We start from the raw sequence: 13619 nt of genomic DNA on the forward strand, positions 1-13619 counted from the left end.
TCCAAAATCCTACCACGGATGTAAGAAGTGGGACCCTGACTGGGTGAAAAACAGTATACTGAAGACAGGGTATATGTGAGTTCCTTTTATTTTTTTTTTATTTTATTGGAAGACAAGGTGAACCTAGTAGTTCATTCACATTTGGGGAGGAAAGTGGGTGAGACAGTGTAGATATCGGGATATTTCATAATTCAACACTTTGCTTTTTCCTTCTTAATAAGGCAGATGATAAATCTTGGGTCACGTTTTGAATTCCACCTGCCCACGTGGAAAGACTGGTAGAAAGGGACATTGCTTGCAAGTTTCATAAAGGAGAGAGAAGCCATACGGAAGGAAAAGCCAAGGTCTGTCATTGGACTAAGTCAAGTTTGAGGAAGTCTGCAACTTGAAATGGAAGATCACAGATTGGAGGCTTTGTAATGATTCTTATCCCAAGGATTCTCCTTTCTTTAGTCTTTTTGGAAGGCAGGCACACCACAGTATTCTCTCCAATGTGCTGGGGAAAGTTACTGCAGATGCACTTCTCTGTCTCTGAGACAAGAGAGACAGCAGAGCCAAGAGACATGTGGGGAGAAGCAGAGACCCCTCTCTTTTCAAGGCCTAAGACTGGGTAGGTTGGCCAATATTTTGTGCAAGCCAGTTGCAAAGAAACAATCTGTGGAGTTTAATTAAAAGAAAAAAAAAAGAAGACGAGGAAGAAGAAGAAGAAAGAATCACAGTCTTGTGATTGGGTACTCTGTGATGACGGAAATGCAGAGGTGACAGATTAGTCACGAGAACGCTGGGGTTACAGTGTACAGGGTAGGGTTTGTGGTGGGGAGTGTAGAGTGGAGAATGCAGGTAAACCGCACAGGTGCACAGTATAGAAAAGATCAGGTGGGAAGCAGAAGAGAAAACTTCCACGTTTGCTTTTATAAGAAACTGAGATTCAATATCTCTACGAATTCTATTTGTTTGCTGGAGGGAAAACTGTCAGTACTTATAATGCATAAACAACTTAAACCAAGTGAAAACACATGAGAGAGTAGTAGGGGAAAAGCATTTTAGGAAAGAGAAACGAAGGTCAAAGCCAGAAGAATAAGGGTAGAATGTTTTCACCAGACTTACTGTTGATCTTGGAGATCTTCCAGACTTTATCAGGAGCAGTTTGTTTATGGATTTCAAACTTGAAAGGATCTGTGTTTGGGTGAAGATCCTTATCCGACGCGCCCAGAATGACTACACTGAGGTTTTTGGCATCATCACAGACTTCGGCTACCGTGGGGTAAATGAAGGGAGCGTTGTCGTTCACGTCTTCCAGGGTTATCAGCAAAGTTCCGGTGCCCGTTGCCGGAGGGTCGCCTATGGGAAAAAGGAAGATGTCAGGGTGCAACTGGCATATGCGAGAGCAATTTACCGCAGTGCTTACTTTTTGCAATGTATACTTAGCAAGTTTTGCATTTATTATTCACAGTTGCAAACAGGGGGGACTAACAATAATAGATTACATTTTTCTATAAAGTTTAGTGGCTTACAACCTCTTTTATCATATATAAGGCTTTTGATTGAAGTTCTTCAGGCTTAATGCTTTACCTTTAGAATGTTAACCTTCTGACACAGAGGTCACGCTAACCCACTGGAAGTCACTCAAAGAATGGAGATAACAAAATATGACTTTTCCTTGCTTATCGAATCAAACAGTTTATCTAAACAGCCAGGTATTCACATAGGTTGGTGGTCAAGGGAGGATGGAGTTTCCATGAGAGAAGACCGTGGTTTAAATGGTGTAGCTCTAACCTAACTACGGAGTTGACTAAAGAGCAAGAGGTCTAATCCAGGGGATTTTCTTCTGGGGTGAAAAAGGGTCTCAGATGGCTGCTGGTGCCACCAGGGGCTGGTATGGCTGACTCAGTGGGACAGGACAGACTCAGAAAGGTGGATTAGCCGTCAGAAATGAGTTTACTGGCTGAATGCTGGGACAGGAAAGGCAATTGTCATATACTCTCTGGGCCCTACTTTTAAAACCTTATTTTTTTTCATTATTTCAGTTACTTCTTGAAATGTCTTTCATTTTAGGGAATGTTATTTTAAGAAGTCCTTATAATCACCAGTCTAATAATGGCTTTCACTTAAAGAAACAGTGTTTAATGTTAGTAAGACTCAGTTTAAGTTTGACTTTGTTTAAGTTTTCTCTAAATTTATTTTTAATCCTTAGTGCGTTAGAGGTTTGCTCTTGGGACAAACAGTTCATTAGTGGTTTCCAATATTCTGTGAGAAAAGATAGAGCCAAATTTGTAGGTCACAAATTTTAAGTGTACAGATTTGGCTTATTCCAAAAAGGATTTGATGTACCTCTAAAATTACAGTGCTATAATTTTATATAGTAGTACTGTACCACACTAACCTAATCTATGGATCCATTTTATTTTTCTTATCCTTATTTGCACTTAACCAGATTTCCAAGTTTAATTTTATTTTATCTGTACACATTTTATATGTACTATATTTATTTTTTGAAATGCACATTAAGTTGTTTTTTTTTTTTTTTTTTTTTTTTTTGAGATAGAGTCTCACTCTGTTGACTGGGCTAGAGTGCTGTGGCGTCAGCCTGGCTCACAGCAACCTCAAACGCCTGGACTCAAGTGATCCTCCTGCCTCAGCCTCCCGAGTAGCTGGGACTACAGGTGCATGCCACCACGCCCAGCTAATTTTTCTATTTTTAGTAGAGATGGGGTCTCACTCTTGCTCAGGCTGGTGTCAAACTCCTGAGCTCAAGTGATCCTCCTGTCTCAGCCTCCCAGAGTGCTAGGATTACAGGCGTGAGCCACCATGCTTGGCTGACACTAAGTTTAAAGTTATGGAATCACATAGGGGTTAGAAGGGTAGTGAGTATTTGACCGCAGTTGGCCTCCAGGTGTCAAGCGCAAGGCAAGGCCTAGTAAAGACACAATGAGTTTGAGTGGCCAGAGTCCAGGACAATGGATCAGCCACGCTGCCTAGTGGGCAAGGTTATGCTCTTTAAAGTGCTTCAACCTCTCTCCCAACTACTTCTCACAGGTGGATGAATTAGTACATTCTAGACGATGCTGCTGTCTTAAAAAAAAGAAAAAGAAAGAAACGATGAGCCCTCTTTAGATTCAGACAGTTCATTACTTACAGAGACGAGAAAGGAAGAGTGGGCACCGTGGCCTTTGAGCAGGTGATGGGAAGAGAAAGGGGCCGGGCAACTGCGACAGGAAGGAAGGAGGTCACTGAGCCCACCGCATGCTGCTTCTCAGCAGTGCTACAGCCGGCAGCTGTGCCCTAAGAGGGTGGGCAGAAAGCCCCGTCCCTCACAGAGCCCGGAAGGCGTTGAGAAACTGGCTGGCAGCATCACAAGGCGTTCTGCCAAGACTCGGATCATCCGCGGGCCAAGCCCTCCCTGTGTGGCTCCCCACGCAAGGTCGTCAGGTGCCAGGGTGGCGCTGTCCCTCCACAGCAGGTGGTACTGAAGGTTGGCACGGGGGCCTGGGGCCTTGAGTAGCACAGCAAGGGCCCTATACTGATTCTACAGACTGCAGGAAGCCATCAAAGGCTTCCTAGGAAGGCAGTGGAACGTTCTGTCCTGACTTATTTTCAGAAAGCACACAGTTGTATCGAGAGGAGATGTTAGACATTGCAGGCAGGGAGGCCGGCTATAGATTAAGTGAGTCATGACGTGGGCAGCTTGAACAGGAAACAAATGTCTTAGAGATCAGGCACTGAGATGAGGCTGCCAGAAGGAAAGCAAAGGGCAGCGGGGAGTGGAAAGAGGAGTTCAGCTCTGATGGCGCTAACAGCCCGGCAAACTCAACACCCCCATGCAGAAGTGTGCAGCTGGGAGAAGTGCCAGGGCTGAGCTAGAGCTTGGGGAGTCATCCACATCCTTTGAAACCTCTCCAAGAAATGAGGTTGCCCAAGGGGAGAGTCCAGCATGCCGGGGAGTTGGGGGGAATCCTAGGAGATCCTGAAGTTTAAAGCACACATGCTAGTTTTGCAGGAGACGTAGGGGGGATGCATTGGAAGTAGACACAGGACCTCCACTGCGATCAGGAGGAAAGAGAAGTGATGGGACTCAGCGCAGAGAATGTTACTGGGGACATTCTGGGGACAGGTTTCCATCAGTGGGGAAGAAACCAGCGTGAAGGAAGCTGAGCAGTGAGTTATGGAGCAGGGAGAAAGAACGGGTCCTCTTTAGCAGGGCTGGTGGAAATTTAAATAAGCCAACTCCCAAAGACAGTTTCAGAGTAAACATTCGAATAAATGTCAGTAAAAACAGGAACACAAGTGCAGCGAATCGTGCACAGAATGGTTACTTCTAAGGGTGGCACGTCATCAACCTGTGTTAGAGCAAGAACTCAAAAGAAATGCATAATTACTTTGCAGTTGGTTTTTCTTTGTCAGTTTTAGTCATTTGGTTAAGTTTCTTTAATGAAAAATTATTTTCCTCTTTTTATAGAACTAATTGAATATCTCAGAAGAATCCATTATAATTTTTCTCTCTGAATATATTATGAAGGAAAGACATTTGGTAGAATGGAGGAGAAGGCGTTACGAGCATATGAAACATGGCCACAAGGTTCGGCCTTTTGTGAACTTAATTATACCGCTGTCTTCAATTTCCCACGTGTTACTCCCAGGCCAGGCTGCTGATGTCTTTTTCTGAAGTCAGTAAAATGAGCTTGTTTCTTGGGTGATTAAGTGAAGACAGGATTCCTAAAAGAGAGCCTTGCCCCGTTTATATGCACAGGATGGAGAAAAAGCACCTCCCACGTCCAGATGTAATTCAAAATGGAATGGTTTTTCACAAGCCCACTGGGCTCCAATAGGACCAGGGAATATTGGGACTTCTAGGTATTGTCCAGATATTTAGCAAAAATCCCCCACTTTCTCTCTCCCACGTTCCATGAACAACCCCCAGCCCCCACAACTACTCCATGACCAAATATCAGAACCAAAGCATGGTCAGGACTCTGCCTCTCCTTCATCATCTTCCATTTCAACAGGAAAAAAGCCTCAATCTGAGCGAAACAGCTGGAATGTGGGGCTAGAACGGTATTGCCTCTTTGCAACATCCTCGGAGGGAGCCCAGGGCCATGTTCTCATGGGGTCATTTCAAGGGTCACAGGAAGTCCACTCTCCAAATGTGTGGCGGGGTCTGGCTGTGAGTTGCAGGGGCTTCTGTCTTTATGTCAGGAGCTGGGTGGGAGCCTGCGAGATGAACCGCTCCAGTCAGTGGGTTTGCGACATGGTTGGGAGGTGCATTTCCTGCCGGGAATCTGACGAAGGTCCCTCTGCCTCCAGAGAGGTGCAGCCCCGTTCACACTGAGGGGTCCACAGACACAGGAGTGCGGTGTGGGCCTGGGGCACGTTCGAGCAAAGGATCTGAGACCCATGCGTTTTAGGAACCGTGAGGCTGAGGCCCAGAGAGGCTTAGGCTGGGCTCAGATTAACTTGGTGCGTCTCAGGCCTCCTTTTCTAGAGAAAGTGTGCACCTTTCCTTTATGTCAGAACTTTTATACGTAGCTAGAATCTTACAAGGTCTTGTTTCAACCATGAAAACAAACTGAAATCTGGTCATCGTTTCCCTCCTCTGGGTCTGAGTTACTGAATCTGTTCCAACTACAGGACGGTCACTGCAGGGCCAGGGAGGTGTTCTTGGCTTATGCACTTGGCTTCCTGCCCCAGTCTTCCTGGCATCCGACCTCTGCTTGCCCCGGTTTCTGGCTTTGTCGCTCCCAGTCAGTGCTGACAGCTTTTATAACCTCGGCACATTATGTGACCAAATGGGACCAAGTGGCTTCCACTGCTGGATTTCAAACGCAGACAATTTAACGTGTGTTTCCTCATGTTCAGCAGTGAGAACTCCTCGTGAGATGAGATGGCGAATTGCTGACCTGTGCCCAGCACCAGGCCTGGTCTTAGCCACACCATGGCCAGCCGGACTAACTCTCCGTCTGGTTGGGTCACGATTTTGCATTTTTAGCCTTTTGCACTCCTGGTTTAGTGGGGCAGAGCTGTGCATTTTCTAAGAGAAGCAGGATAATGTAACTCCAAAAGGTGAAGATTTGTGTAGAGGAACTGAGCACCTGCTATTATTTAGACTGAGAAAGTCTAAGCAAACCACAAAGGTTCTTGCTTTGAGCACCTGGGGCCCTACTCTCTGGTTTTCTCTCATTTTCCAGAAGAGACTGGGGACTCAGAAATGTGGCCTAATGACATGGCATTTCTATCCCTGGAGCTTTCTGGCTGCTCCATGAGGTAAATGGAGTGACTGGCAATTGTAACATACTCTCCCTGCCCAATTCATCTGAGCCAGAACCACAGAGCTCAAAGTTTCAGTATTTTGCTCGTTGTGGCTGACATTAAGCATTGGTGGAAATCGTAACAACAGCCTCCTGCACTTTCCTGACTCACACGGCCAGTGACATATTGCTTTGCGTGGAAGGCCTGTAGAGCTAGAGCCGGTACCGGAAGAAGCATGAGTCACACAGGGGTCCCCTAGCATTGCTTCGACACTGTGAGTACGGATGTCACAAGAAGCAGGGCCAGGTGTTTTGTTTTGTTTTGTTTTAATCTCAGTAATTTTATTTTATTCAGAATCTTGATCATGCAGGATTTCTGCTCAGCCAAAAAATACTGAGATTTTTCTGATAGGGTTCATTATTCAGAAGCCACATGAATAAGCTTTCTATCTTGTCATTAATAGACACAAGTAAAAACACAGTATGATATTAATTTAAAAAATATATATATGATTAGAAAGAAATATATAAAAACCTAAGTGGTGATTATCTCTCCAGGCAATTAACATCAAAATAATACTTTTCTCCATTTTTAATTTTCTTTATAATAACCATGATTGCTATAATAATCAGATAAAAAATATTAGGCTCCGAAGTTATACAGGGCTTAAAAATATTTTTTCCAATTCTACTTTACTTTCTTTTCTCACTTTCACAACTAACTGATTTTCAGTAAATTTACAGAGTTGTGCGACCATCACTCCTGTCTAATTTTAGAACATTGCCGTCACCCCCAAAAGAGGCCTTGGACCATTTGCACTAAATCTCCATGCCCACTCTCAGCCCCTGGAAGCCACTAATCAACTTTCTGTCTCTATAGATTTGCCTGTTCTGGACGTTTCATATAAATGGACTCATACAATAGCAGTCTTATTGGGTCTGGGTTCTCTCACTTAACATAATGTTTTTGAGGCTCGTACTTATAGCCGGTATTAGTACTTCATTCCTGTATATGGCTAAATAATAATCTGTTGTAAGTATAATGTTTTGTTTATCCATTCACTAGCTGATGGACATTTGGGTTGTTTCTACTTTTTGTCTGTTATGAATAATGCTACTATCAACATCTGCACACAAAGGACCAGATTTGTACATGCTACAGTATCTCTAGACTAGGAAGACAAGAGGCCAAGTGCATCTCTCAAGAGAATCTCCTTAGAATAATCTGATCCTTGGTATCGCCACAGTTGGATGGGCTGGTTCCATATACCCAGAATGTCAGGGTCTCAACAAGAACTTTCAGAAGTTAGCGCTGAGAAGTCCTGTAAATTAGTATATTTTTCTAGTCACTGGTGCCAAATCCTCCCAGAGCTGGGCCTAGAGGCACGCAGCATGTGTCTTATCTTGGGAATCATGAGTAAATGTGGTTTTATATGGGGGAATATTGTGCAAAGTGAGGTTGCCTGTGTGAAGAATAAAATGTAGGAAGAGAGAGAGAGAGAACAGGGAAAACAGGGAGCCCATTTCTGAGCTTCACGGAGTCTGAGCTTCAGGATTTTTCTCAGTCCTGGGATATAATCAGTGCTCCATAGATGTCTGAATTAATTTATGTTGATTTGAAAAAACAAAGATGCACAGCTCTTCCCATACATACAATCACACATATTTGTATTTCTATAGGTTTGCTTCTATTTTGAGAGTAGTGATTGTATCTACATTCAAGTCCTTTCCTAACCCAGGGCAGAAAAAAGTGTGTGGCGGGGCAGGGTCTGCGGAAGTGGGACTTGGAACAGGGAGTCCATGCGAGGGACAGGGAGAGAGACCGCAGCTGGTGTCTCAAGGAAGCTTGAGGCCTAAATCCTGGGAAGATAATCAGGAAGATGGACCACGTTCAGCTGTGGCTCCTGAGCAAGCGCTGAGTGTGGCAGCGTGTGAGGCTTGACTGTAGGGACAGGACGCAGGAGTGGGGCTGTCTACTGCGCCCCTGCTCCCTCTAGGATTGTTCTGTGCATCTGTTGAACCTTCAGTAAGCAGCTGTGAGCAAATAAACACCAGATCATCCGAACAGGCTCTAAACTTACCTTCACCTTGGCTTTAAAGGGGAGAGTGAGCCAGGCTTCTTCTCTACAAAGTTATGCTTTGTATTATTTTGTTTATCCTTCATACATTATTTAGCATGGCTTTTTGGCACCAGTATTTTACAAATCATTTTTAGCCTGTGCCCCATAAGCTGACAATATCATTATTTTTTAATTCATAAGCATTTTTATTGCTTTGTTAATAGAAAGCTTGCCAATTTCATTTTAGGAGTACATATATTGAAAAAATTTAATAGTTAACCACCACCACCAACAACAAAAAACTGGTAGCAAATAAGCTTGCAAAATATAATGCCCGGTTTTCATGTGCAGTACTTGATACAGAACTGAAGAAATTATCTCCATAATTTGGACTTAAGGATTCTTTTAGAAGAGACAATAATCTGAAACTGAACTGTTTTTTTAAAAATTCAACTTTATGGATTTTTGTGTCTATTTTACTGACTGTGGAAGAAAGAAGAAAACAGGGGAGGAACTGATTTGGAGGCCAAGTTTAAACATGATGATTTCATTTTATTGATTCAGTCAATAATCACTTACTGGGGCTCCACCCTCTGCCTGGCTGGGGACGCACCGAGTCAATGGGACAGGTGCCTGCTCTTGAACCCCTAGTGCGTGGCAGGGACAGATATGTACACAGATGCAGGATGGCGGTACAAGTGCAGGAAGAGAGGTGATAATAAAATGCTTGTGGCTTGGAATAATTAACTGCCTGGGGAGAGATCAGACAGCTTCACGAAGAGGTGGCATTTGAATGTGCCTGAAATGGGAAGACTTTGCGGAGAGGATGAAGGTTCTAGTGGGAGGAAGTAGTACGGCCATTTTGTGAGAAGTTCAAAGACTTAAGCAGCAGAACGGCTTGACAAAAAGCAGAGGATGTGGCAGCAGGGGAAAGATTGGACTCAAGTGAGGACAGAGGGCAAAGGAAGACCAGCTGGGAGGCCAGTCCTGCAACGGGGACAGCGTGGAGGGCCGCAGGGAAGGCAGGCAGGATGCAGGGCAGGGGCTGGCCTCGGGGGCAGACAGGAAGGACTGGGCTTTGTGGGCACTCAGGGACAATGGGTTCTGGCTTGGGCACTGGGTAGCTGGCGATGCCAGTACTGAGGGGGCTGGGGAATGCAGAAGAGGCCCAGTTAGAGACGCCGGGCCAGGGTGAATTGAGCTGGTAGAGAAGGACTTTGCTGACAGTATTTTATGCCAAAATCGCTTTCTTTCTCATAAAAATGAAAGAAATTGTTATGTTCGGGAGAGTTGATTTGTCTGGTCGGCGTGGAAACGTCCTGCTGTCGGGCCTAAACCTGCCTGTTGAGCCAGAGGGAAGCTCCGTAAATTGATGCCCATGTCCGAGAAGGTGCTTTCTGGCAAACTTTCTGACTGAGCACCCTAATCTGAGTGGGGGACTCTGTGGCCTGTCCCTTCTCTAGAAAAATGCTCAGATGGCCCCCAGGGTGATCATTAGGTGGCATTTCATGGTCTGCCTCAGACACTGATGGTTTTGTAATTATCAGTCTATAAAATCAGCTTGTATCTCAGTTCAAGTCAGTTCATTTAAACATTTCTTAGGTGCTTACAAGGTACCAGGAATTTTGCATTCATGATTTCCAGTCCTTATAACAACCCAGCTGGTGGGTGGCATTATCCTCCTCTGAAGGTGGGGAAACTGAGGCTAAGAGAGCGCAAGTCTCACGCTTGCAGTCAGTCGCATGGCTAAGGCGGGGGGCTGGGCTCCTTCCAAGCCATAGCAGGCACCGGCCCCTCGTCCCCAGGCCCCAGTGTGCCGCCGCAACCGCTGTGATTGCGCCCTGTCACCAGACCGCGAGAGTTCGTTCATGGGGCCATTTTGTCAGTGACAAAATTGTAGCTAGTATTTTCAACATGATTGATATTTTACTGGTACTTGAAATAACAAGGAATGATGGCTGGGTCTTCAATTTATTTTTCTTCCTCAATTAATGGAACAGCTGAGATAAGGGGTGTTAAACTGGCTTAATTGGGTTGCCACCGTAACGAATGGATTGGTTGAATCCAAACTAGAATCTTTTAAGTAGAATCCATCTAAATAATCTTATGACAACCCCCATGCAGTCTAGAGCTTGGTCGATCTGTGAAATGGGAGGGACCACAGATTGAGGTATCTTTTTGAAGTTCAGTTCAGATCTCCTGCTTGCCCCAGTTTGGGGGCAGTGAATTCAGTGGTTCTGTAGTCATTTCACTATGGGACTGAATAACGTTTTTTTTTTTTTCTTTTAATCAATCTAAATGTACTTTGAACAATATTTCAATTTTGAACCAGCTGGCATTATCAGAACATCTATCATATCGGGGACTGAGGGAGAAGGCAGGCTGGGACATGATATATCTTAGCCTATGAAAAATCATTATCTTAGTCTATTCCGTTTTAATTTTACAGCTGTTATGCTTGGTTCTATATCTGTGTGTCTTCTTGGTAGCCCACGTCACATTTTTCACTGACAGCCTCAGATATACTTTATACAAGTTTCTAAGTCATGAGAACATGCTGCTGAATTTAGTGGTAATTTGGCTTGTTTTTAAGCTATCACTTTCCTATTCTTTTCTTTTTTTTTAATCCTTTTTTCCCCTTTCCTTGGTCCCTGAAGAATCCCCTACTCTTTTAAATGAAAACAGATGGGGAACTTGACATGTTTGATAAACATATAAAAACTTACGGTGGACTCCAGAGATGGCATGGGCTTCCTTGTTCAAACTATTTCATATGCACTGAGCCTTAGAAAGAACTAACACGGATAATTTTTTTTTCTTCTTTCTTTGAACTCTCTGCAGAGCATGCGAGAACGTTTGGGTTTGCTGAAGTAAAATATTTGTCTTTGTTGTTTGGAGTCACCATTTAGATCTTCTCTGAGAGCAGAAGAGCCCCGTTGGACAACAATGATGGAACAATGAGCCAGCCCTATTCAATCTCCAAACAGAAAGCGGAGGGAGAGATGAGGTTATAGGGGAGAAGGAGGCAGGCGCAGCAGCCTAGTAGAATCCTGGGCACTCGCTGGTAGCCAAGAAGAGCAGCCGGCTACACCTTTCCTGCCCACGACCCACCGTCCCCAGTGGGATTCTAGAACTCGTACGAGAAATCGCTTGTGACAGTTTTCAGCCCACATAAGACAGTGAGACTAACATTTGACCTGCCTGGTGATGACTTGAGGACTGGTAATCATGCTGGTGTTTAGCCAGTGCTAATTGCTCCCGCTTTGCAGCACTGTCAGCACATCCCCAAAAGGACTCCATTTTATTGCATTCCCGAATGTTCTCTCTACGTCTCGGTTTTTTCCTTGACAGTTATTGTTATTATTTTTCCTTTCATAAGATAGGGCAGCAATTCGGTTTTCGTTGAAGTCTTGAGTAAAAGCATTCCTGTACTTTGAAGGCTCCATCTTAACCTTTTCAGAAAATCTGGACTATATAAGGCAAATGGTGACATTCATCTCTAAGGATGAAATGCTTGCCAACATTAAAGGTCATACCTTATTAATCTATAGGATTAAAGGCTTTACTTACCAAATCATTTTTGATACGGCCAGTTCTGATGTAGTAAAACAAAAGCATGTCAGTTATGTTGAAACAACGTTGTTAGCTAATTTGTAGCTCATTAAAATTGGTAACAGTTGAAGGAAAGTACCTTGAGTAGTCTCTTGATTACAAAGTGTCTTTTCCTTCCCAAATCTTCTACAACCCAGGCATTATCAGTAATATTATGAAGCATGATTCTAGAATTTATCTAGACTAGCTTATTTCTGTTGACCTCAGACAGGACCCCTGTCCTGTCCTGTTACATCACTCCATTCTAATCTCACAGTTTCCAGCTTGTAAGAGGCATTTAAAAGAATGCGCTTTTGGTTCTGTGTTATAATTGTTCTGAACTGAATAAGCAGAGCTGTGTGTAGCAAGTTATGATGGTGTCACGTCTGCCCTTTGCAAAGCGTCGTAGGGACTGCCGAGTGCATGCTCTACTCTGCTCCCTCTGCAAAACTCAGATCACTCGCCGTTCTTGGCAGAACTGGCCCATCAGCAGACTAGGACTGTCCTTCCTTGGAATAGTAAGATGGTGAGAGTCTGTCTAGAGGGTAAGCAAGTACTTGGAGAACACATGAACGGTTATAAGTCTCTAGCAGATGAGGGACATGCTGTCTCTGTGGCCATGCATTTTTTTTGTTGATTTCTTATTGAAATATAGAAGTGTTCATGTATCATAAATACACTGCTTGATGAATTTTCACAATCTGATTACACTCAGGTAGTCCAATACTACCCGATCAAGAAATCTATCTGCAAGGTAATCTGACAGCCAGGATTAGTTTCACCTGAGTTTGATCTTTATATAAATGGAATCATTCAGTATGTCATCTCTTGTTTTGGCCTTCTTTTATTCAACATGTTCATGAGATTCTTCCCTGTTGTTGTGAATAGTTGCAGATCATTCATTCTTGTCATTGTATAGACTGCATTGTGTGAATGCACCACAATTTATTGTTCTACTTTTGCTGGGCATTTGGATAATTTCCAATTTTGTGTTCTTATGAATAGTGCCGTTATTAACATTCTGGCACTTGTGTTTTGGGGAATATATTTCTGTTGGATATATAATACCTAGTTGTGTAATTCCTGGATCAGAGAATATATAAGGGTATATAAGGTTCAGCTTTAGTTGATACTGTTTCCAAAGTGGTTGTACCAATTTATACTTCTACCACCTTTGTATGAGAGCTCCAATTATTTTACATCCTTGCCAACACTTGGCATTTTCTATCTTTTCATTGCAGGTATTTTGTAGGTGTGTTGCTGTATTGCATTTCATTGTATTTCCTTGATTAATTTGTATTTTAATTTATATTCGTATAATTTAATTTACATATTCTGGCTTAATTGAGCATCTTTTCATATGTTTTTTGGCATTTGTACATCTTTTATGAAGTACCTGTTAAGTCTTTTACTCACTCTTCTTTGGGTTGTGTCTTTTGCTTATAGATTGTAGAATTCTTTGTGTTATAAATATCTTCTATTCTGTGGGTTACCTTTTCACTTTCTTTCTTTCTTTTTTTTTTTGACAGAGGCTCTCAGTCTGTTGCCTGGGCTAGAGTGCAGTGGCTTCATCATAGCTCACAGCAACCTCCAACTCCTGGGCTCAAGCGATCCTCCTGCTTCAGTCTCCCAAGTAGCTGGGACTGCAGGCACACGCCGCCATGCCTGGCTAATTTTTTTTTTTCTATTTCTACTTGGCTAGCTAATTTCTTTCTATTTTTAGTAG

The 13619-nt window shown here is 43.4% G+C and overlaps 1 protein-coding gene across 3 annotated transcripts in view; it reads right to left on the bottom strand.

The window, feature by feature from the left end:
- CDH13 (cadherin 13) overlaps positions 1 to 13619 on the bottom strand; it is a 964660-nt gene that overhangs the window by 11510 nt on the left and 939531 nt on the right. For all 3 annotated transcript variants that reach the window (XM_045534024.1, XM_045534023.1, XM_045534027.1), the window contains one exon: positions 1108 to 1341. In XM_045534024.1, the coding sequence (XP_045389980.1) occupies positions 1108 to 1341 (234 nt within the window). The remainder of the gene's footprint in view (positions 1 to 1107; positions 1342 to 13619) is intronic.

The sequence above is a fragment of the Lemur catta genome, chromosome 20, assembly GCF_020740605.2.
Source record: "Lemur catta isolate mLemCat1 chromosome 20, mLemCat1.pri, whole genome shotgun sequence".
Lineage (NCBI taxonomy): Eukaryota > Metazoa > Chordata > Mammalia > Primates > Lemuridae > Lemur > Lemur catta.